Raw genomic sequence first — 25,799 nt, 5'->3', positions numbered from 1 at the left:
GTTCTGGCCATTGTATTTATATAGCAAGTGTAGTTCAGTTCTTGGTTAACAGTAAGCTCCAGGATATTGACAGTGGGGGATTCAGTGATGGTGATGTCATTGGGGCAGCAGGCAGGTTGTCTTTTAGAGGAGATAGTCATTTACATCACACAAATGCCAGGCACAATTTTCAGACCAAGCCTGGATACTGTTCAGGTCTTGCATGGCTGCTACAGAAGGTCATAGAGTCACAGGTGTACAGCACAGAAAAAGACCAGTCAGTCCAACTTGTCCATAAATTAATCTGGCCCCATTTGCCAGCATTTGGCCCCAATCTCTCTCAACCCTTCCTATTCATATACCCATCCAGATGCCTTTTAAATGTTGTAATTGTAACAGCCTCCATCACTTTCTCTGGCAGTTCACTTGATACACACACCACCTTCTGTGTAAATAAAAAATTGCCCCTTAGGTCCCTTTCAAATCTTTCCCCTCACCTTAAATCTATGGCTTCTATTTTAGGTCTCCCCTATCGTAGGTAATTAAATAAATAAATACTTGTGGCTTATGAAGTAAAGTTCAGCAATTTCCTGTTTTCTAACCACTTAGAAAAATCTGTAAAGGATTACGAGGGGAAAGGTGAACTTCTCTGGGTGTTTCAAGGGTAATTATGAGAAGGGAATCTCTACTCCCATCATAACAGATTAGGGTAACAAAGTGCAGAGCTCGATGAACGCAGCAGGCCAAGGAGCATCAGTGGAGCAGGAAGGCTCCAATTGGGGTTTGTGTTCCGGTTTAATTAACAGAGGGTTCAACCTTCCTCCGCTTCGTAACACGATTCATCTTATCCATGCTCCTCATTTTATAAACTTCTACAAGCTCAAACCCTCCGATCCTGGCAACAGTAAGGTCATGAATGATTCTGAACACCCCCAATTCTGACCTTATGATGGAGGGATGGTCTTTGAAGAAACAGCTGATTGAAGGTTGGGCCTTGGACACAAGCTTTAGAAACTCCTACAGAGATGACTTGGAGTATTTGAACATCAGCAATTTTACTCATTCCTTTTATTTCACATGTCCATGAACTTCATTCTACCTTTTTTGGAATCTGATGAGAAGATTCTAAGCAAGGTGGTTAGCCTTCATAGATTATTCATGAAATGCTGACATGCATATTTGATCAAGGCAAGGTTACTCTAGCCAATCACTTATCTTTAATGCTATAGTTTTGTTTTAAAATTACAGCAGGTTGAGGTGATGCATCCAGTGCATGGATAAAGAGTCTTAGCATGTTTTCCACTTTGCGGACAAGTTTACTTTTCATTTTCAGATTCTGCAAGCTAGTAGCAAGGCCAAAAGGAGAATTAAATTCCTTGCTCTCAGAACACAGCTGTTCCAGCAGCCGGTCCCTTGTAGTGCCTCATGGTGACTTACAAACTGGATTCATAAAATGAAGAAAAGCTACTTTGACTCCTGTTACTATTTCAAATTTGGACTGCTTTAAGGGAGAGTATAATCTCATACACACCATTTTAGTACATATTGCAGATTTCACTATTGGAAGGATGTGGAAGCATTGGAAAAGGTGCAGAGAAGATTTACCAGGATGTCGCCTGGTCTGGAGCGAAGGTCTTATGAAGAAAGGCGGAGGGACTTGGGTCTGTTCTCATTGGAGAGAAGGCGGCTAAGAGGGGATTTAATAGAGACATACAAGATGACCAGAGGATTAGAGAGGGTGGACAGTGAGAGTCTTTTTCCTAGGAAGATGACATCGGCTTGTACGAGGGGGCATAGCTACAAATTGAGGGATGATAGATTTAAGACAGATGTCAGAGGCAGGTTCTTTACTCAGAGCAGTAAGGGTGTGGAATGACCTGCCTGCCAATGTAGTTAACTCAGCCACATTCGGGGCATTTAAACAGTCCTTGGATAAGCATATGGATGATGGGATAGTGTAGGGGGATGGGCTTAGATTAGTTCACAGGTTGGCGCAACATTGAGGGCCGAAGGGCCTGTTCTGCACTGTATTGTTCTATGTTCTAAATAAAAACATAGCTACTAAATAGTTCAGTATCTGGCTGTCCAAGTACCACCAACTATTCAAATTAGTATGTACAAGAATATATTGCAATATTTTTAATAGCATATTATTCACTTAAAAATAGATTAAAATATCTTTGCATATACATGTTGTAGTCATATTTCTCAATAGATATGCTGATTTTTAAGACCAATTACAATTTGCTGAGACATTTAAATCAAGCAAAATTAAGAGATTATACATATTCAAAATAATATATGTTTTGTTTTCAATATAATTGCTGGTAAAGCTCAGCAGATCTGGCAGCATCTGTGGACTGAAATCAGAGTTGAGGTTTCGGGTCGCACGACCCCTCCTTGGAGCCTTTCACTCGACCCAAAACGTCCTGATTTCTCGCCATGGATGCTGCCAGAACAGCTGAGCTTTTCCAGCAATTCCTGTTTTTGTTTCTGAGTTACAGCATCTGAAGTTCTTTTGATTTCAATTTTATTGGAACCACTTAAAAATTAGCTATTTCTAAACTATTACCTTTAAATAATGTGTCTGGATTTTTTGTGCTAATAATCATTTCCCTTTTCTTTCATTAAGAGGAAGTGTCACTGTCAAGGTGATCATTTGCTGCTTGTCTTATTGAATTTAAGGCAATGGTGGTGAGTCAGCTTCACTCTCAGCGAGATTTCAGGGTCTTGACCTCAACCCTGTCCCTTTTCCTCTGAAAAGGGAATGCCACCAATGGCCCGGTTGCCCGAGTCACTGTGTTAAATCTTTGAAGTCCCTCTGCAGGGTTCCCGAGTTACAATCCAAATTGTCACTCTGCAATACGAAGGAAGTGCTGCATGGGCAAGGGGGCTCTATTTTACATGAACCATGAAAAGTGAAGCATTTTCTGTTCTCTTAGAAGAATATGAAAGATGCCATCCTTGTTCTGAAGATGAACTCAAGTTATTTACACTGTCCTGGTCAATATTTATTTTTCAATCAACAAAACGATGACTGATTATCTGGTCATCATCTCCTAACTTGGAGGGGGCTTTGTTTTGTGTAAGTTAGCTGCCAGATTTCTAGTTTAACAGTAAGTACGGTTCAAAAATAGTTTTTGGTTCTACAGTTGAGATGACAGATGGTAATGAAAGGCACTCTACTTAGCAAGTCTTTTTCTTTCTAATATCTGATTGTTTCCTCAAATGCTCTTCAACTAAAAGATATCCTACTTGCTCACTTTATTCCCCAGAACTAACTTAGTTTCTTTCCTCAGTGAGCTGAAAACAATGATCCAGAAAGTTCTCTTGTATACATTTCAGGAATTGTACCTCCACTTTTCCCTTCACAATATGCTTTCTTCATCTTTTTTGATAATAGAAGTCCTCTATTTCTACAGCTGTTGCAGCTATCTAAAATTTGCTCTTCTATCTTCTTCCTACTGATTACTGGCCAAAAGCTGGGAATGAAAATTAATTACATGGATGATGTGCAAAAAAGAAGTCAGTAAATCAATAAGAACAAAGTTAGGATATTCAGGTTGAAAAGGAGAATGAGAAAATATCACTATTTATTAAAATAACAATTGCAGGAGAATTGAACTATGGATTTCAGAAAGCACTTTAAATAAATGTTTGCTTCTTTGACTAGTATCATGCAGTGTACTAAGAACTACAAGCAAATATGACCACATATCAATAATGGTCTGCAGTACATAAAAGCATTTTTCTATTACATATCCCATTCAAATGAAGGTGCCCACTATAAACAGTGGTGACTGTCAATGGCTAAAGTGGTGCATTGCTTATTACGATCTAATGCAAAGGTTTCTTAGCAAAAATCATTTCCCAGCAGCAACCTTTTACTGCAGTGTGTGTAGCAAGATAGATGTCAAACCATTGAGAAAGCCATTCAACCCAACCAGTCAATGTCAGCATTTATCCTAAAATCACTTTTACCTGCCCTACTCATTTTTTGAAAATTCCTTTTCTTTATCTATTTATCTAATAATGAATGGTGACAGTCCTTGGAAGTAAATTCTATGGTCTCGAATTCCACAAAACGTTCTACACTGTTTTATCATTTTTAGGTATCGTTTTGGAAGTATAGCCCTTCAAATGGACTCAAATACTAGAAACGGCTGCCTCTAACACTGCAATCCCAACCTTTTATAATTTTAAACACTTAACATGCTGACCCTTAGTCTATGTTGGTGCAATATATTAAAAACATTCATCTTTCCCAAAATCTTCATTTTTATTTGTTCATAATCGGACACATTCCTAGAGGGTTAAAAAAAAACTTCATGCTTGAAATCAAAATTAAACAAATTGCTGGAAAAACTCACCAGCCTTTGCAGAATCAGCGGACAAAAAGCAGAATTAATGTTTCGGGTCAAATGACAAACAGTTTTCATTATGTGCATATTCAGATTTCGGGGGTAAACCTATAGCCGTATTAGACAATATGGTTCGAGGGTGAGTATGTTTATTTGAAATCTATCCATTGAGTTACTAGAATGTCGTGATACAATAGTGAGTAAAACATTCATCAGCGCTGATTGTGTTATCTGCAAAGTGGAATTTGTGACTTGTTCCAATTTAAATTCATACAGAGCAGAAAAGACCCTTCGGCCCATTGAGTCTTCACTGACATAACTGCCACTGAAAGTGCACTAATCCCAATTTTTTTGCACTTGTCCCATATCCTTGAATGTTGCGATAATGGGCTTCAGATTCAGTTGTGTATCTATGCACATTTCCAGACGTACTAATGATTTTTTTTCCTCCACAATCAGAACATACAAACATTTCTTTTTTACATTATGTACGGAGAGCATCAAATTTTCTTTGTGCCCAATTTGTTTACTTATGGAGAAAGATATTCAGAAACATCACTGAATTGGCTTCATAGGATTTCATACCCGAACAGAAATACTTTGATACCTTGCTTGGCTTCTTTGAATCCTCTGCCAGGGGTAGTATCTGTGAAGGGGACTAATAATGGTAACTTCCTTTGTGGAGATTCGGCAGTGCAGTTGCAGGACAGGTCCCAAAGAGTCCCTGGACAGCAAGGCTGGCTGCCCTGGTCCCCACAGGTGTAACCATGAACAAGTTGCCTCGGTCTGCTAAGCAGCAAGGGGAACACCGCATGGGAGTGCCTATATTTGCAGGGCACTGCATCTGTTAGAAGGCTGATTGGATTGTGGTGCCGAGAACATTTGGATAGATGAGAATTTTAAAATAATAAAATTGATTTATGTCATTTAGGCATGCTTTATACATTATTAACATTTAACTGTTAGTTACTTTCTACACAGATGTCAACAAATTCTCACCAAGGCTGTGGGTAGACCTTCTAAATATCCAGATGTGTTGGGAATGATATTAGTTTCATTTCCATCCTGTAATGGGAATGGCTAAACTTTCATCCTGTAGCAATGATGTGTTCAATCGCCATTTACTCCAGGATCTCTCAGCTGAATTACTATTGAATCAGGTGGTCCCTTGCAACAATCTCATCCTGCATGAACTTCTTGGCACATTTCCTGGCATGCCTTGCAGCAAGACTGCATTCCCCACCCATGTTTCAGCCTCCTTGGCCTGGATTCCCCTTACCCTTCTTATCCACTTTCTTCTCTCCATCCTATTTTGCCTTATTCTTCCTCTTCCAAAAATGTGGGGCCTCTGTCATCCTCTTTGTCTTCAAGAGCCAGTCCTTGGCTGCAGCATTTAGCCCATATTGGGTCTGCAGAACAGTTCAGTGGGTGAGTATTCAAGAGCTCCACCAGAACAGTCAGACCGCTGGAATTTACATTTTATTAGGGCTGTGACCTGGTTAGTGAAAGTCCTAGTGTAGTGTTGGCTCTTGTTATCAATGAGCTGAGGCTTTGTGGATCCCAAAGTAGAGTTTGAAGCTACCTTTATATCTGACAGCTCTTAGTGACTGGAGTCCATCCATGTAATGAAAGCATGGGGTAAAATAGCTGAGGTAGTCTTGACTTGAAGAATATACAGTTATCCTGGAACCTTCCTGGAAAGCATGCACAGATGTGCAGTAAAATTTTCACAAGGATGCAAAACTTATGCACACTTATTGAATGGTGCTCCTCCCTGTTCATGAAGCTGACTGAGTTCTCTGTTGGTGCCTTGATGTGCCCAGTCCATGACACTCTAAGTTTGGTGGAATTTAACTTTGGAAATTAACCCAGTAGCCCTCTGCGTTTGTGAGGCTACATCTGTTTAGAAGTTGATAAAGTCAGTCACTCTGTAGGAAGGCATTTCAACAGTATGGATACTGACTGGGACCAGTCAGTCTTATGTCTGTGGTCAGCAAGGTTTTGGAAAGAATTCTGAGGGATAGGATTTATGACTATTTGGAAAAGCATAGCGTGATTAAAGGGAGTCAGCATGGCTTTGTGAGGGGCAGTTCATGCCTTACAAATCTTATTGAGTTCTTTGAGGAAGTCACGAGACAGGTTGACGAGGGTCGAGCGGTGGATGTGGTGTACATGGACTTCAGCAAGGCATTTGATAAGGTTCTCCATGGCAGGCTCATTCGTAAAGTCAGGAGGAATGGGATACAGGGTGATTTGGCTGTCTGGATTCAGAATTGGTTGGCTGACAGGAGGCAGAGAGTGATTGTAGATGGTAAGTATTCTGCGTGGAGGTCAGTGCTGAGTGGTGTCCCACAGGGCTCTGTTCTTGGGCCTCTGCTCTTTGTAGTTTTTATAAATGACTTGGATGAGGAGGTTGAGGGGTGGATTAGTATGTTTGATGATACAATGGTTGGAGGTGCCGTCGATAGTATCGAGGGCTACTGCAGACTTCAGCAAGACATTGACAGAATGCAGAGCTGGGCTGAGAAATGGCAGACGGAGTTCAACCTGGATAAATGCGAAGTGATGCATGTTGGAAGGTCGAACTTAAATGCTGAATATAGGATTAAAGGCAGGATTCTCAGCAGTGTGGAGGAACAGTGGGATCTTGGTGTTCAAGTGCATAGCTCCCTCAACATTGCCACCAAGTTGGATAAGGTTGTTAAGAAAAGCATATGGTGTTTTGGCTTTCATTAACAGGGGATTCGAGTTTAAGAGCTGTGAGGTTATGCTGCAGCTCTGCAAAACCCTGGTGAGACCACACTTGGAATATTGTGTCCAGTTCTGGTCGCCCTATTATAGGAAAGATGTGGAGGCTTTGGAGAGGGTGCAAAGGAGGTTTACCAGGATGCTGCCTGGACTGGTTGACTGAGCTCGGACTTTTCTCTCTGGAGAGAAGGAGGAAGAGAGGTGACCTGATTAAGAGAGGTGACCTGATTGAGGTGTACAAGGTAATGAGAGGTATGGATAGAGTTGATAGCCAGAGACCTTTCCCCAGGGCAGGATTGACTGCCACAAGGGGTCATAGTTTTAAGGTGTTAGGAGGAAGGTATAGAGGAGATGTCAGAGGGAGGTTCTTCACCCAGAGAGTTGTGAGTGCATGGAATACTTTGCCAGTGGTAGTCGTGGAAGAAGAGTCTTAGTGACATTTAAGCGACTGCTGGACATGGACAGCAGTGAATTGAGGGGAATGTAGGTTAGGTTATTTTATTTTTGGATTAGGATTATTCCACGGCACAACATCGTGGGCCGAAGGGCCTGTACTGTGCTGTACTTTTCTATGTTCTATGTTCTATGTAACCCGCTGCTTCTGTCACTAACAGCAAATAAAGCTTCAATTATATGAACAGCAATTAACAGGTAGCACTGTTATTAGAGCAACACCTAGTGGCAAACATTGAGACTATCAACTTCAGAAATCCTGTACTATCAGACACAATCAGCAGCGCTAAATAAAGGTTTGCCTGGGATCCAAAGAATTTTATGACAGCATTCCTGTATTTAGTCTAGCAGTGTAAACTTCTCTCGCTACAGCTGGCATGCAAATAATTTAGATTAAATTCAATCTTGTGCTTCTAGGAACCTCCTTAAGTTTTAAAAATGGGAATGAAGAGATTTAGTATTTATGGCATCTTAAATTACTGTTTACTTAACAGACACGGAATTTTTAAAAATCTAATGGTCTAGAAGAGACCAGTTAAGTCTCCACAAAAGACAGGTTGTTTTCAGACATGCAAAGTACTTCTTCAGTTTTCAAGTCCTCATCTGAAGACACCACCTTATCCTAGCCGCAGTTTCTGAATTGCATGCGGAATTCCATTCTAATGGTGTCTCACCTAAAGTAGTTACTGTGAATGAATAAGCGTAGGCAGTGTGGTTTTACAGACTGTTCAACTGTGGAAAATTATTTGGAAGCTATTTTCTCCCAACATCTACAGGCATGCATGACGTCCTGATCAAGCTGGAATATATTTTGAACATATTTACTGTATGTTGAGGTTTGGGTTTTATTTATAAAATATATTCCAGAAATTACATAATTATATTATCAGGGCATAACTGGATAGAACTAGGGCAAACATTGCTCACAGCAAGCGGTGATTGGTTGCAGCGCAAGCTGATTTGGGGAACATTTGCCAAGTATCAAGGTGTCAAATTTCTCTCAGCTAACTGTATGCTCCAACAGCCTTGATTCAACCATTGCCGAACATCATCTCAATAATCAGTAACCCATTGTCTGGGAACATTTCAAGCCAAAGAAAACAAAGTTTCGCTGCTGGATGGCAATACCATATCTACATAAAATAATGCAGTGCAGCTGCAGCAGCTTTGACTTGAGCACAAATTGCACATAGCGACAAAAAGGGCTATTATAAATTTACATTTGATCACCAGACATAGGTTTTGACATTTGAAACTATTCCTTTCTGCGATGCAGAAAAGGAATTTTCCAAAGCAGAGAGTTCCAAAGTAAATGTATGCATGAGGCATTGTGGTTATCTTAACTTGAAATCAGATGAGGTATGGAGCACCAAGGCACACAGTCTGGCATTAGCAGTATGGATCCTGAGTCCTGGTAAGATTGCCAATGCAGAAATGTTGTGATATTAAATCAATGATTCATGAACCTCCTGGAGTTAAAACACAGATTTCTCATTGTTGTTCTGATGCCATGGACAGTAGCAGCCTAATGTATGCAAATCTACCAATACAATGAGATTAACTACCATTCTGTATCTAATAGGGACCAATCTTTATCTGTAAGCAAGATAAAGTCAGCAACACTTTCAAAAAATTGTGGCATTTTGGAATTCTACATATTTAAGAGGATGCTTTTAAAAAAGTGTGTGTATTTTTACCTAGAAATAGGAAATAATCCTGGTACAGTATATCCCAATCACAGAAGAACTTCAGGATTTTCCCAAATAGCGGATTTGATAATTACTGCAGTCTAGACCATGGAGGATATATTTTGTCCTTACCCTGAACAACTTCTCCATTAGCTCCTCCCCCTTCCTACAGACTAAGGTGGCGGCCATGGGCATCCACAGGGATCCAAGCTAAGCCTGCGTCTTCATAGGATACGTGGAACAGTCCCTTTTCTGCTGTTACACTGGCACCATCCCTCACCTCTTCCTCTGCTACATTGATGACTGTATTGGCAAAGCCTTGAGCAGTTCATCAACTTTACTAACACCTTTCATGCGAACTTCAAATTCACTTGGACCATCACCGATACCTTCTTTTCCTTCCTGGATGTCTCAATCGCCATCTCTGGCAACCGCCTCGAAACTGACATCTATTTCAAGCCCACTAACTCCCACAGCAACCTGGACAACACCTCCTCTCATCCACCATCCTGCAAGAATGTGATCCCGTACTCCCAATTCCTCTGTCTCCATTGCAGTTGCTCCCAAGATGGAGCATTCCACTCACGGGCATCCCAGATGTCCTCCTATTTCAAAGACTGCCATGTCTCCCACAATGACACCACACAAAAACTGTAGGAGCAACACCTCATATTCCCCCCCGGGAGCCTACAGCCGGATGACCTAAACGTGGATTTTACAGTTTTAAAATCTCCCCACCCCCTGGACTCATCCCATGTCCAACTTTCCCCCTCATGTCCAACTTTCCCCCTCATGTCCAACTTTCCCCCTCATGTCCAACTTTCCCCCTCATGTCCAACTTTCCCCCTCATGTCCAACTTTCCCCCTCATGTCCAACTTTCCCCCTCATGTCCAACTTTCCCTCTCATGTCCAACTTTCCCTCTCATTCCCACCTCCTTGACCTAACACAACCTGTTCATCTTCCCACTTATCAATTCCCACCCCCAACCCTCCTCTATTTATTTCCCAGCTCCCTTCCCCGTCCCCATTTCTGAAGAAGGGTCCTGACCCAAAATGACAACTTTCCTGCTCCTCTGATGCTGCCTGGACTGTGTTGGTGCTGACTCTAACATCCGCAGTCCTTGCTATCTCTTTAAACTAGTTTTTCTTGGTGTGTACCCTAATCTTCAGTTATCAATATCAAATAAAGACGAGACAATACACCTCTAAAAGGCCAAGTTAGCCTTGAATAAATTCACTTAACTGCTGATTATATAATTTGTGTCCAATTTTAGGCCAGTTGAAGCTGTTTGCTTCCGCAGTGTCAGTGCATAGTTGAATGAACAATTTTAACTTATGTTCCTGCAGACAGTTGAATGATTTGCTAGAATAAAATTCAGGCATTGACAACAATGAGTGGGGCTTGTCAGGTTGAAGAATTTGTAATACAATTTGAGAAACACAGCTTCAAGAAGTGTCACCTCCTGAGTCAGGGCTATAGAATTCTGTATACTCAGAAGTGGGTTAGTCAGACGGACACCTGTGCCTTTCAGGAACTTTTACATGAATTAGAGGGCGTCAATTTTCCCATTATTTCTCTGGGCATTGTATATAGGCCAGAGAACAAAAATGGCATTATCTGAATAAGATAATGGGGTACACAAGAAACCTATCCAATTACATGCTGCCTACTATTCATACAAGTTATTATTTCCTAATAAGAATTATACCTATCTCAAACATTGAGGAACTTACACCAGTATTCATCATAAAAAGAATTGTGGAATTATTCAGCAATTCCAGCAGCATAGCGAGTTGAGAAGATTTGTAGCTCAGGTCGAGGTTCTGGATGTAAGTTTGCTCGCTGAGCTGGAAGGTTCGTTTTCAGACGTTTCGTCACCAGTCTAAGTAACATCAATCAGTGAGCCTCCGGTGAAGTGCTGGTGTTATGTAAATAGAAAGCGGGACATAACACCTGCACTTCACCGGAGGCTCACTGATGATGTTACCTAGACTGGTGACGAAACGTCTGAAAATGAACCTTCCAGCTCAGCGAGCAAACTTACATCCACAGGGGACAAAGTTAATACTTCAGAAACAAAAACAAAGTGCTGGAGAAGCTTTGCAGATCTGGCAGCATTTTAAAAAAGAGGAAAACAGAATTGACATCGAGTCCAGTGACCCTGTAATTTGTGCCAGACCTGCTGAATTTTCTCCAGTGTTTTCTGTTTTTGCTTCAGGTTTCCAGCACCTGCAGTTTTTCCTTTTATAGTCAATGTTTCAGGTTAATGAACTTTTTCTCCCCCCCCAAAAATTAGAGAAGTTAAAGATATGCAAATATAAAAAGGTAGGGTAAAGAGGAATGGGTGATGAGAATGAAATTGGAGGTTCTGTGGTATATTTGAAACTGGAAAATCAAATAAAAAGAACGAAGGTACAAAGCAAAAAAGAGAGATATCAGGACAAAAAGATAAGACATGAGACTAGAGGAGGTGCATGTGGAATTACAAGATAATAATTAGCAATAGCTGGTACAGAGGTTATAATCTCTAAGTATTGAACTCAAGTTAGAGTTTGTAAGTCTGAGCACAAGTACTGTTGTTGAAATTATATTAACGTTGTAGTTGGCATTATAGTGCATTTTGACAATAGCACGTGTACATGAAACTACAAAGTTTATATGGGAGGAATAGAAGGATAGGTACAATAAAAATAAGCAACCAACATTTGTTTTTGTTCCAAAGTTTAAAATTACACAGTCAAGAAGTCTTTTTCTACTGAAAAAAGTCTAACTGTAGTTAGAAATACAATTTTAATACAAAAAAATACTCTTCAATTGAAATATCACCCATCTGAAGTTGATTAAGTCAGAAGAAAAAAGAATTAAGATATTGCTTTTAAATGTTTAAAAAAAAAGAAAATTATTCACCTTACATTTCAAGCTAAGTACAAGCTATTATATAGTGGTTATGAATTCACCTCAATTGTCAACTTTTTCCAGAGAATATGTTCAAAATATGCTTTCCAAAGAAAACAAAAAACAATTAGTTCACAAAAATGTTGCCAACATTTATAACAAAGTTTTTTTCCACTTGAATGGAAAACAGTTCTTAAACAAGGGTCATGGCATAGGAATTATGTTTTTCAGATCATAGTTATATAATACTGGTGAATTTAAAAAAATACTTACCAAAACCATCGATGTCCAAGTTATTATCAACAACAACATCTAAAAGAGAATCTCCTACATTTCCTTCTGCTTTAAGCTTCTCTCCATCACGGTTGATAAAATCAACAGATACTTTATCCTTTGAACTGTAAAATAAGGACAAGATAAGTAAGTTTATTTTGCAGACTGAAGTTGAATAACTAAGTTCACTTTCTGCCAGTAAAAAGAAATGATTTTCATGTGTGTTAAAGTGAAAAGAATTTGTATCATATTATAGGTTAGGTTTTTATGATTATGAAGATAATCAAACCAAAATAAGACAACATTTTGAACAATTTGAGTGCTGAAAATAAAGACCAAGATAACTTTTACCAACAAATCATAAAACCTTCACAGAATTACAATTTTATATCCTGAAGCAGTTTTAAAAGAACATTGGTGTTACTGAATAGTTAAACAGAAGTAACAAAGAGCTTCATTGCTGAATGCTACACAGAACTGAACAGGGAGGGAACAAGAATAAAAATCCCCTGGCTTGTCACTCCTGGTCAACCAGCAATCCTTTTAGGAACAGCACGTATAGATGTTTGATAAGGCAAAGAACAGATTTTGCTATGATACCTGTGGGAGAAAGACATTCTGACATGCCATAAAAGCACACACAACCAATAACTACTTGGCGAATCTTTCCAGGTTTCTGACTGGACGATGTTCTCCTAATGAATCCAGAATGAAATTAACTCCTTCCATTTGATGTGGCTGGAATGGCAGCAGCTTAAAAATAAAAGACATGTATTTAACAGCCTATTCCCACTACTTTCATTAATTTGAAGTGTCTTACATACTGTAGTATAATTCCAATATCCCAGTTAATTGCCAGAGCAGCAACGGGTGAGAGGTACAGCATGAGTCACCAACCCAAGTAGTAGTCTGTATAAGGGCAGCTACACACTGCAATATTGAGTTGGTTTTAGTAAACTTGCGGGACTAGGAAGCATTAAATAAATAAGAGTGGAGCTAGAGGAACACAACAGGCCAGGCTGCATCAAAGGAGCAAGAAAGCTGATGTTTCAGATTGGGATCCTTCTTCAGAAAAAGGAGGATCCTGACCCAAAATGTCAGCTTCCCTGCTCCTTTGATGCTGCCTTGCCTGCTGTGTTCCTCCAGCTCCACTCTTATCTCTGACACTAGCATCGGCGGTTATTACTGTCTTTTGGAAACATTAATACTTGCTTGTCCATGTTCTCTCAAGAAAAAAAATTCCAACTAAGCTCAGTGGTAGAGCCAGAAGTCAGACCGCTAACCATACAGTTGCCCATGAGTTGACTGAAAAATAGAAATGAGGCTTGGATACTTGGCAGTCAATTTACATTGATTTAATTGTTGGAAACTTGCCTAAAAAATAGTTGAACAGATAACCTTGGGGGACTGGTGGAAGGATAAATAATGCTAGCACACTATTCTTCAAACAAAGCCATTAGATGTTTAACATTCATCACCTGATGTGCATAAGATCTCATCCAGAGCACAACCAAGAAGAACTGAGCCTTTAAACATTCTGGAAGTTAGAGGCAACATTACACCAAAGCTGACCCATATTCCTTTTAATTCTTTTAGAATGATAAAGACATTAATGAAAACACAGAAGAAATTGTAATGGCAAATAAATGGATCATACAGACTTGAGATGTTAAAGCTCTGACAACATGTATGCATCTTAAACAAAAAGGGAATGTACAGTCTTGCTATGAAATGTCAGCACACAATCTTTTTGTCTGCTTTCATTCACTTGTTGGCAACTGAATGTACAACAAGGCATTAATAAACAATTTGAAACCTTTGAATAGCGGGAGGGAACATGCCTATTCTTTTACAGGGAACTGGGCAACATTAGTAGAAAAATTCTGCATTTCTAATGCTACTTTAGAAGCTGGCAATGAGCAGCCTTCTTGAACTGCTGTAATTCAAATGGTACACATACACAATGCTGTTAGAATGAGAAACAGCAGTAGGCAGTTCAGCTTCTCAAACCTGCTCTGCCACTCAACAGGCTCATGAGTGATCTGACATCTCAAGTCCACCTTCCTGCACTTTCCCCATAATCTTTCATTCTTCCAGTTATCAAGATGATATGTACCTATCTATCTCAACTTAAATTTTTATATTAGTTCATAGGATGCGGTCAGTATTATCATCTCCAACTACCGTTGACATGATGATACAGTACTACTTTCTTTAGAGTCACAATCCATTCAGGTCCAGGATTTTGACCCAGTGATACTGAAAAAACATTTTTCCAAGTCAGATGGTAAGCAGCTTGCAGGTAGTGATATACACAAGGACTCTGTCCCTGCAGATCTCTGTACAAGGACTTCACAAATCAAAAGAAACAGGTCTGGAATGTTACAACCACAGCAGGAAAGGGCACAAGGCCAAGGAGTGTAGAGAAGGAGGCAGGAGTAAATGTTTAAATTGCAAAAAGGTCAGGCCACTCTAGGAAGGATTATTGGGCAAAAGGTGGTAAAGACCACAGGATCAGGCATCCTAGAGCCAAATCTCCTCCAGGCTGGAACACAAGCAACAGTGCCCATATCATCACACTTAAATCCACCCATACTGGGACTGACAGTGCCAACAGCCACCGTCCAGGTCTCAGCAAGTGACGTGAAGAGGCTCCATAATATATTGCTGTGGGAAACTATCCCTAATGCATATGAATTTGCTGATCTAACTAATCTTTCCAATTTATTAACCCAACCAACATTAAGCTTAAAGGCATCAACAATTATCTTGGAGATGCTGCTTGGCCTGCTGTGTTCATCCAGCCTCACATTTTATTATCTTGGATTCTCCAGCATCTGCAGTTCCCATTATCCCCAACAATTATTGCTCTATTCTTTTTGAATGCTACTTGTGGACTTCTAGCTTTTCTGACAGAGTGGCTACTTTTTGGGGTGGGGGTCTGCATTCAACTGCTACCAATGCCTTCTTTTTCTTGTGGTGTTTTTTTTAAATTAAAAAAATTTTCACCAAATCATCCAAGCCGAGATTGCCTTTCACAACTGTCCTCATTTCATCTTTTAAATTGCTACTCCATCACCTTTGGGCTTTCTGGAAAGACATTTGGGATGGCAATGTCCCTGAATGTTAAGTTCTCAGCTTTGTTCTGAGTAATCATGTTTCTGTAATGATGGTGAGATCATATTAATTTACCTCTATTCACATCAATTTGTCTAACTTATTCCAAGTGCTTTGTGAATTAAGATACAAAGCTCTATTTCTATTAGCAGATTCCCCTGCACTTCTTTTAATCCTTGGCGCAATATGACATTCACACATTCGGTTCCCTCCCGTTTTCTAGTAATAGTCTTCTTTATCTTTCATTTTTTAAATTTTCCCCCATATTGGTTCAGTGGGACAGCGTGGTGGTTCAGTGGTTAGCACTGCAGTCTCACAGCACCAGGGACCTGGATTCGATTCTACCTCAAGCAATTGTCTGTGCGGAGTCTGCACATTCTCCCTGCATCGGCGTGGGTTTCCTCCAAGTGCTCCGGTTTCCTTCCAAAGATGTCTAGGATAAATGGATTAGCTATACTAAATTACCCATTAGTGTCTAGGATGTGCAGGCTATTTGGATTAGCCATGGGAAATACTGGGTTACAGTGGTAGGATGGGGGATTGGGACTGGGTGAGATCCTCTTCAGAGGGTTAGCATGGACTCAATGGGCCAAATGGTCCATTTCCACACTGTAGAAATTCTATGATGAACCAAACCCATTCCTCCATTATTTAGTTTTAACTCTATCTACAGCCCTAGTTATGGCATTTTCCAGGACTCTGGTCCCAGCAGGATTCAAATGGAGCCTGTAACATCAGAACAGATCCCATATTTGCAAGTACTGGTGCCAACGGCCATGAATTCAAACCAGTTTCTCCAAACTTTGAGCCACACATTTACTTCTTTAAATCTTTTTGACTTTGTGCCAATTTGCTGTCTCTCAAGCCATAATTCAGAGATCATCACCTTTTAGTTTTGCTTTCTGAAATAGCCCCTAGCAGCTCATATTCCCTCTGTAGAACTTTGATGGAGCCAATTATGCTAGCCAGCCACAATAGGCTTCAGAGTCCGTCACAGCATGAGTTGTGATTGTCACCATGTCCTGTGTGGTCAGTGCCACAGCTTGCTCATCCTTCAAATTGCCTCTTTCCTTTTAGGAAAGTTCTTTTTTGACCTCAGCCACTTCCCCTCTTCCTCCATCCTTATCTCTGGCACCAACTTAGTCTGAGCCTGGGGTGGAGGTGGCAGTGCCAGTTGGTCCTGCATGCCATCTGTTTTGTTCCATACAGCACTGCTTTTGTGACAAGTAGCTGCAGACACTGCTCTGCAGTAATGGTGCACTTCAATGCTGTGTGCACTCATGATTCCACCTGGTGGTGACGTTCACAACAAATGTGAATGATTGAAAAAAGGTGCAAAGGTTGAATGTGTTCTCTGCAAACAAAAAGAATCAGACTGGTCTTCCAGTAAGGTGGTGGAGGAGTACAATGTTCCAGCTCGTGCTCGTCCATTCTTTCCCCTCTTTTCCTCACTCTGTGGCTTATCTTCTCCCCTTCTGTCTTCCTAGGCTCTCAGCCTTGGACATCTGGCCACTGACTCTCCACCTCTGAAGTGGGGTCAGCGGCTCGGAGCAGGGACGCCAGTGACCAGTGTGCCAGGAATGGGAGTGGGGGCAGCGGCCCCGTGCAAGAGTGAGACAGCAGCCAGCAGTCAGACCATGTGGAGGCGCCATGCACTGGCCTGCTGCAAAACAGCCCTTGGAGAGTGTGATGTGATAATGGGAACTGCAGATGCTGGAGAATCCAACATAATGAAATGTGAGGCTGGATTAACACAGCAGGCCCAGCAGCATCTCAGGAGCATAAAAGCTGATGTTTCGGGCCTAGACCCTTCCTCAGAGAGGGGTTTGGGGTGAGGGTTCTGGAATAAATAGGGAGAGAGGGGGAGGCGGACTGAAGATGGAGAGAAAAGAAGATAGGTGGAGAGGAGAGTATAGGTGGGGAGGTAGGGAGGGGATAGGTCAGTCCAAGGAAGACGGACAGGTCAAGGAGGTGGGATGAGATTAGTAGGTAGGAGATGGAGGTGCGGCTTGGGGTGGGAGGAAGGGAATGGGTGAGAGGAAGAACAGGTTAGGGAGGCGGAGGCAGAGACAGGTTGCACTTGTTTTGGGATGCAGTGGGTGGAGAAACTGTGATTTTTTTTTTACACTTTGCTTCTTGTTTTTCCGACCTATGGTTATACTATATTTCGCTGTAATGTAACTTATTTTTCTTCATTGCTCTATTCTGTAACTAAAGGATTGTACCTATGTATTCTGTATCTAAGGTAGCACGGTGTTGGTGACATTATTACACAGTAACTAATCTTGTAATTGAAGATGATGTACCAAGGTATCTTTTCACCTTGGAAATTGTAATGGCAACTATAATGGAGTTATAATTGGTGACTGATAAACTTTTCAGTGTACTCAAATGAGTACATGACAAAGCTCATGCTATTTCAATTCCCTACTTATGAATGTGTACTGCTTCTAGCAAGAGCAAGTGAATTGCTTTTCTAATTTCACTGATTTTAAATGAAGCAATACTTTCAGAGTCAAATTACCAACTGATCAGCAACCTTTTCTCCTGTAGTACAAATTGTTAACATTTGAAGTTTGGCAATTCTGTGTTTGCATTGAAAAATCCCATGCAAATTCAGTGACACATCCTACTTTTCAGCAAGATTCAAATTTTAAATGACCAAACAACAGATTATTCTAAATTATGCAGAATTGTTTTATTCTCACCTAATAACTTACTAAAACATTTGGACCTCTTCATATCTTAATACAACCTTCAAATCCTATATGCCAATTCCCAGAACGGTTCCTGATTAAAATTATACTTATATTGCAAAGGAAGTAATGTCAAAGTACAAAGTACAGAAGTTTACTCTTCAAATTGAGCCTTATGATATTGATGTCCAACCGAGGCAAGAAGAATTTCAGTGTGATATCTAATCGTTCACTGGGATATCAACATAGCTACTACCTTTGACAATAATCAGAAGTCACACAGCAAGAGGTATATAGTACATTAATAAACCTGTTGGACTATAACCTGGAGTCGTGCGAGTTCTGATTTTGTCCGCCCTTGTACAACACAAGCTTTGCCACAAATCTGACATAATCCTCCCGCTTCCCATTTACAAATCACCAGCTCACAACAGCAACATGATAGGAGACCTGCAGACAATTAAAAGATTAAAGCTCCTTTGTTGCACAGTGCACAATAATCTCCAGAGTTACCACGTTTCCTCTTTGCTCAAACATTACCGAGGCCCACATCAGCTCTGTACTGCCGTTGCCCCAGCCTCTCTCACCTCTGTAATAATGGGAACCGCAGATGCTGGAGAATCCAAGATAATAAAATGTGAGGCTGGATGAACACAGCAGGCCCAGGAGCATAAAAGCTGGCGTTTCGGGCCTAGACCCTTCATCAGAGAGGGGGATGGGGTGAGGGTTCTGGAATAAATAGGGAGAGAGGGGGAGGCGGACCGAAGATGGCGAGAAAAGAAGATAGGTGGGGAGGAAGGGAGGGGATAGCTCAGTCCAGGGAAAACTAACAGGTCAAGGAGGTGGGACGAAGTTGGTAGGTAGGAGATGGAGGTACGGCTTGGGGTGGGAGGAAGGGATGGGTGAGAGGAAGAACAGGTTAGGGAGGCAGAGACAGGTTAGACTGGTTTTGGGATTATATTTTTCAAAATCTCCCCTTCCCCCACCGCATCCCAAAACCAGTCCAGTTCGTCCCCTCCACCCCAACGCACCACACAACCAGCCCAGCTCTTCCCCTCCCCCCACTACATCCCAAAACCAGCCCAGCCTGTCTCTACCTCCCTAACTTGTTCTTCCTCTCACCCATCCCTTCCTCCCACCCCAAGCCGCACCTCCATCTCCAACCTACTAACCTCATCCCACTCCTTGACCTGTCCATCTTCCCTGGACTGACCTATCCCCTCCCTACCTCCCCACCTATACTCTCCTCTCCACCTATCTTCTTTTCTCTCCATCTTCGGTCCGCCTCCCCCTCTCTCCCTATTTATTCCAGAACCCTCACCCCATCCCCCTCTCTGAAGGAGGGTCTAGGCCCGAAACATCAGTTTTTATGCTCCTGAGATGCTGTTGGGCCTGCTGTGTTCATCTAGCCTCACATTTTATTATCTCTCACCTCTGTAATCGGGCGCTAGTGCTCAGCAAACGTCGGACCGACACGCCCGCATCATGGTTACCGCACGGGGAAATCCTCGGGTCCCTGAGCCTGGAAGATACTGGGTGACATAACCGCCTAAATAGGACAAATGGGGTAATAAAAAAGCGCCGGCATCCAGGCACCGCCATGTTGCTGTTGAACGTTCACTTAATGTCGAGGGATTGACCCCGACTGGTTCCCACTGACGTCACGGCGGCCAATGGGGTGAGCTCATTGACCGCATTTCTTTGATCTGAGTTCTCAACAAGGATCACTGACGCCGAAACATTACTCTGTTTCACTCTCCACCGGTGCTGCCAGACTCGTCCGGTTTCTCTGTAAATTTCTGTTTTTTTTCTTATTTGCAACATCCACAGTGCACTCGTTTCTTTTACACACTGCCCTGATTGGTTGGCATTACTTGCCTTGATTGGTTGAGGTTTCAGTATTCCGATTGGTTGGCGCTTCAGGGCTCTGATTGGTTAACATTTCTGTGTTTTTATTGGTCCAAGGTTAGAGTGTTCTGATTGGTCAGGGTTTCAGGCTCTGATTGGTAGTGAGTTTTCACCCTAGATCGTAGGAAGTGTCGATGCTGGAGAATCTGAGACCATTTTCTTTCTGAAGAAAGGTCTAGCCCTGAAACGTGAGCTTTCTTGCTCCTCGGCCTGCTGGGTGCGTCCAGCTCTACACCTTAATAATAAAATGTGAGGCTGGATAAACACAGCAGGCCAAGCAGCATCTCAGGAGCACAAAAGCTGACGTTTCGGGCCTGGACCCTTCATCAGAGAGAAGGGTGCTTGGCCTGCTGTGTTCATCCAGCTCCACACTTTGTTATCGCATTGACTGGATCATGTGCTTATTTAGCTAACCAGAGCATTCCTATGGTAAGGCCAATCAGGAATCAGAGCCACAAACCAATTAGGGGAGCAGAAAGCTGTCTCATTGCAGAGCTGTTAGACTGAGCAGAAATTAAAATATGGTAGTAAAAAAGGGTTGTAGAAAAATGGAGGGTAAGCTTGGGAGGGTAATGGCAGCAGGTACTTTTGCAACATTTAAGAAGCACCTGGATGAGCATTTAAAATCATCATAGTATCAATACAGTGTGGAAACAGGCCATACAGCCTGACACGTCCATGCTAACCTTTGAAAGGGCATCCCACCCAGACTCACCCCTCTATCCTGTCTCTGTAACCCTGCACTTCATGTGGCTAATCCAACTAACCTATACATCCCTGGATATTACAGGGCAATTTAGCATGGCCAATCCACCTAACCTGCGAATCTTTGGACTGTGGAAGGAAACTGGAGTAAAGTATATTTTTTCAAATTAAAAAAGGGGCAACTCATGCCTGGAACCCTCTGAATGAAGACTTTGGATGATTCCAATGAAATTAAGTAAAATAGTTATTCAGGAAAAGTTCAACAATTACATACACAGTCTAATTCCTAAGTAACTATTAACTGACCCACACTGATCCCAAACACCTCAAATACAAATCTCCAGGCTCCTTAGCCCCTGTAACCTCAGACCAAAATCCTCCCAGGAACCACCCCTCTGAAACCTGATGGCCACCACCACCACCAACTTCCCCCACCCCCCGCCCCTCACCCCCAGCCCCCATTCCAGGATCTGACTACAAACCCCCACTCTCCAAACCAGGACCAGACACTTTTGGACCCAACATCCCTGATGTCAGACCTAATGACCCTCCACTGTCAGTTTGACTCCCAAACACTTCCACCATACCTGAACCTTCCCTCCCCATCAGTTGCTTCACCAGATCCAATCCCCTTCTCACCTTTAGACCTGACCTGGTGCCCTGTGGCAGGACCCAATCATTCATTCCACTCCCCCTGCTGTATTGAACTCATATCCAATTTGATATCATAAGGCACCGTGGCCTTTCAATGAATGATTGTAATGATAATCAAGACTGATTCACCCGCACCAATTGCTCCCAATTATAAAACACTCCAACTTTATATTATATTTTTATTGTATCGCATTTCTGAAGAAGGGTCCAGACCCTTTTGGCACCTCTGATGCTGCTTGGCCTGCTGTATTCATACAACTTTACACCTCGTTATCTCAACTTTATTTTGTTTCTTTCTTTAAGTGATTTTAGCCTGCATCCACCATTAAATGTATTGCTGACAGGTTGAGCTGGAAACCACGAAAGGCTAGAGAACCATTCTTAAGAAAGGCCACTGGATCCAAAATATTGACTCTGATTCCACAGATGCTGCTAGACCTGCTGAAAGTTTATAGCAATTTCTGTTTTATTTCAGATTTCCAGCACTGACAGCTCTTTTGCTTTTTCTATAGAAAAATAGTTGGTGTTATTGACGTGAGGGAAAACTGGGAAAGCAGTTCTGTGATCTTCCTTCTCCGGAGGTTTTCACTGATTTGTAGGAAGCACAAGGGTCGTGTCACACTAATGAAAGGTGTCTGCCTTAACAATTAAAAATTATGGCTTACAGCAACTCCTGGAGGAAAAATAAACTGGCTATCCTTAGGTTTAATGTAGCTTTTACTGCAGAGGATAGAGAGACCTCCTGTTCTGATGGAGGCCCGAATGTTTCTCACCATCTTGTTTACAATCCCAAGCTGTTCAGCCACGTGGTAACCAATCATAGTTGTTGGCAGGCAGAAAGCCTCTGTCAGTGATCACTGATCACTAGTTCATTGATCAATCAGCTACTTTCTGGCAACCAATGCTGTATTTGTAGCTTAGCTCCAGCTCATCTGGAAACTAGACTTCCACTACTGGTGTTCAGTATTTACACTAAATGTCAGGTTACTTGCACCCAGAACACGCAACAATCCTCCAGCAATCCTCACATTTAAAACAGTTCTTTTGTCATTTCAGTTCATAATCAAAAATACATCAAAACTTTTCTTTAAAAAGTCTTTACACTACTTCTGTTCCTGTTTTATATGTTCATTTGTAACAGTAGTAAAGAGCAAAGAGGAAGAGGTGAGGAAATGGACAGCTATCTTTTTTTAAAACGTTATTATACAGGTAACATAAATGGTGTGAAGTACTGGCATTTTGCCACTAGGTGTCATCAGCACAGAGCAATATCTCATTCTCTGCCTATAATGGAATCTTGTCCGATCATCGACGCCTGCGTCTCGGTCGTCTGTATACAGTGCAGCAAGATTGAGTTCCAGCAAAAAGGTAAATAGAATCCTAGTTACATAGAATGAATGCAAGCTTGTTGGCTTCTTAGCAAGAGAAGTTGATGTTAATGGGCTTTGTGAACTGACAATGTCATGGAAGTCTTTTCTGTGAAAATTTTGATGGATAATCAGGCGAGTGGATAATCGAAATGTAAGAGTTTCTGTTGTGTATCATAAAGACTTTATTATCTGATTTTGAAAAGTAATAAAATCGATCCGAATAAAGTATGCATCAAATATCAAATAAGACGAAGACAATCATGGGTGTCATTATATTCAGAACAAAAGCGGACATTCCTGGAAAATAGTATCAGAGATAATGGGAACTGCAGATGCTGGAGATTCCAAGATAATAAAATGTGAGGCTGGACGAACACAGCAGGCCAAGCAGCATCTCAGGAGCACAAAAGCTGACGTTTCGGGCCTAGACCCTTTTCCTGGAAAAGTTCAGCAGGTCTGGCAGCATCTTTGAAGAAAAATCAGAGTTAACTTTTTGGGTCTGGTGACCCTTCCCCAAAACGTTAACTCTGATTTTTTTTTCATAGGTGCTGCCAGACCAGCTGAGCTTTTCCAGCAACTTCTGTTTTTGTTCCTGATTTACAGCATCCGCAGTTCTTTTGGCTTTTATTTGTCATGATATTCATTACCTTTGTCAAGATGCATATGAGAAAGGTGGAGACAGCCGCTCTACAGAGTTCTTATAAGAGTATGTAAATACTCAGAAACAGGAAATAAAACTGTTGAGTTAGAAGCACAAATTTTGTTTAAAGGATATATTGCAATCATTACAAACAGGTGAAGGAACTTATTGGGTTTGAAATAAGTCTACAAAATGAAGGGGCTCTTGTGACACAGTTGTAGGTTCCTATCTCTAAGCCAAGTGGCCCGGTCTCAAGTCCCACCTGCCCCAGAGGTATGCAATAACATCTTCAAACAGTTTGCTTTTTGTTTTCTTTTTTAAATGAATACTGGACAAAATACTGTGATCTGTTTTTAAAAGAACAAATCTCTAGGCCCTAAGAATTTTTACCCCAGGACAGTGAAACAAATGTGTATGAAAATTGCAGTTATGATGGTTAAAATTTCTAAGGTTCTCTAGATTCAGATATATTATCTTTGGATTTGAAATTTGCAAATGCTAAATCATGAATGAAGAAGGGAGGGAGAAACTGAATGAGAATTTTTTTTATTAATTCATGAGATGTGTGTCACTGGTGGCGCCAACATTTATTGCCCCCTTGAGATGGTAGTGATATGCTGCCTTCTTGAACTGCTGCAGTCCATTTGGTATAGGAAAACCCACAATGTTGTTATAAAGGAGTTCCAGAATTTTGATCCAGTGACACTGGAGGAATGACAATATATTTCCAGTTCAGGATAGTAAGTGGCTTGGGGGAATCTTGCAGGTGGTGGTGTTCCCGTGTATCTGCTGCTCTTGTCCTTCAAGATGGAAGTGGTCATTGGTTGGAAGATGCTGTCAAAGGAGCTTGGGTGAATTTCTGCACTGCATCTTGAAGATTATTAACAGCCAGCTTTGCTTTCAAGCCCAAGATTTAGTTGAGGGAACCTTCTTTCAACTACTTCCAATGCAATTCTTATGTGGAGAGCAAAACTGTATACAGTGCTCCACAAGTGCCCTATGCAAATGGAGCTAAATTTCCATGCTTTTACATTCTATTTACCTTGCAATAAACAACATTATTCCACTAGTCTTCCCAATCACTTACTGTTCGTGCATACCAACTTTTTGTCATTCTTCCACAAAGACACCCAATTCCCATTGTATCATTAAGTTCTGAAATCCCTCTCCATTTATGTAATGTGCTGTTTTCTATTTTGCCTGCCAAAGGAAGTTCATATTTTCCCAAATTGCTCCCCCCCCGCCAACTTTAGCCCACTCTCGTAATCTATCAATTCTCCTTTTTCTTTACAATCTAGGTCTGAGTTTTCATCATCCTCTTCATTGTAGCAAAACTAGTGGATAATCTTGGAAATTGCTACTTCCATCCCCAAACATAGCCCAGGGCAGGAATGAGATCAGGTTGTGAATTGTGCTTACACAGTTCATGGCCACTTCGGCCATTGGGTGGGTCAATACAAATGAGATTTTGATAGCCCAGGGGTGTGAAACTCAAAGTGTTACAAGTAGACCTGGTAAGGGCAGGTGTGAACTTCATACACTTTTTGGATAGCCCAGGTACCTCTTGGATGTGTTTCTGGGACATCTCTGGAGATCAGATGACATTGGTGGTGTTATTTGTCCTTTGTAGGGAGGCAGAGGGCTTTTTTAGGATTGTTAAAAGAACAGACATGAATGTGTATTTGAAATGCATAAAATAATTATATGTCAAACTCATTGGAACAGTCAATGGATCTGACAGAAGCAACTGTCAAAAGTATCAAACTAAACTGTCAGGAGGACCTGTCAAATGCAACGGTCAAAGAGAGCTCTCAATTTGTCAAAGAATCAAAAGTTCTGTCCTTTAAATCTTAGTAAAAATTGACTGGAGTCTTTTTAAAAAAATCTTGTTTGCTATTTCAGTCTGCCCATGGCTTTTCCAAAACCCCATTACTGCTGCATATCTGATTTTCATTGTCACTGTTGGCTCCTGTCTACAGCTTGATTGACAACACCAAGTGGTTAATAATGGCTTGAAATACAACTATAACTTAATTCCAATGCCTGTCCCTATATATGGGAATGTGCACTTGAATTTTGTTTTTGTTTTCAGGCAATGTTTAGTTGAAGGAATGTAAATGTAGTAATTTTTTTCAATGATGGAGTTTTTTTTCTCCAATATAGTGATATCTGCCATAGATGGTTGGAATTTTATTTAATAGAACTTCATTTTATTTCAGATAACACGGTGTGAAGCTGCTAAACACAGTGGGCCAAGCAGCATCAGAGGAGTAGGAAAGCTTGACGTTTCGGATCCGGACCCTTCTTCAG

The 25,799-nt window shown here is 41.2% G+C and overlaps 1 protein-coding gene across 2 annotated transcripts in view; it reads right to left on the bottom strand.

The window, feature by feature from the left end:
- fdx1 (ferredoxin 1) overlaps window positions 1-20,055 on the bottom strand; it is a 31,461-nt gene extending 11,406 nt beyond the window's left edge. Inside the window, exons 1-2 of one of the 2 annotated variants that reach the window (XM_048533504.2) lie at window positions 19,645-20,055; window positions 12,400-12,524 (exon numbers count right to left, since the gene is read on the bottom strand). In XM_048533504.2, the coding sequence (XP_048389461.1) occupies window positions 12,400-12,524; window positions 19,645-19,814 (295 nt within the window). In that variant the 5' untranslated portion in view covers window positions 19,815-20,055. Of the gene's footprint in view, window positions 1-12,399; window positions 12,525-13,611; window positions 13,635-19,644 lie in introns of those variants that run through there. The other variant, XM_048533505.2, reaches the window with a different exon arrangement.
- Window positions 20,056-25,799: the final 5,744 nt, after the last annotated feature.

The sequence above is a fragment of the Stegostoma tigrinum genome, chromosome 6 (assembly GCF_030684315.1).
Source record: "Stegostoma tigrinum isolate sSteTig4 chromosome 6, sSteTig4.hap1, whole genome shotgun sequence".
In the NCBI taxonomy this organism is placed as follows: domain Eukaryota; kingdom Metazoa; phylum Chordata; class Chondrichthyes; order Orectolobiformes; family Stegostomatidae; genus Stegostoma; species Stegostoma tigrinum.
Note: the sequence above shows the minus strand (reverse complement) of the source record. Positions and strands in the feature narration are given on the sequence as shown.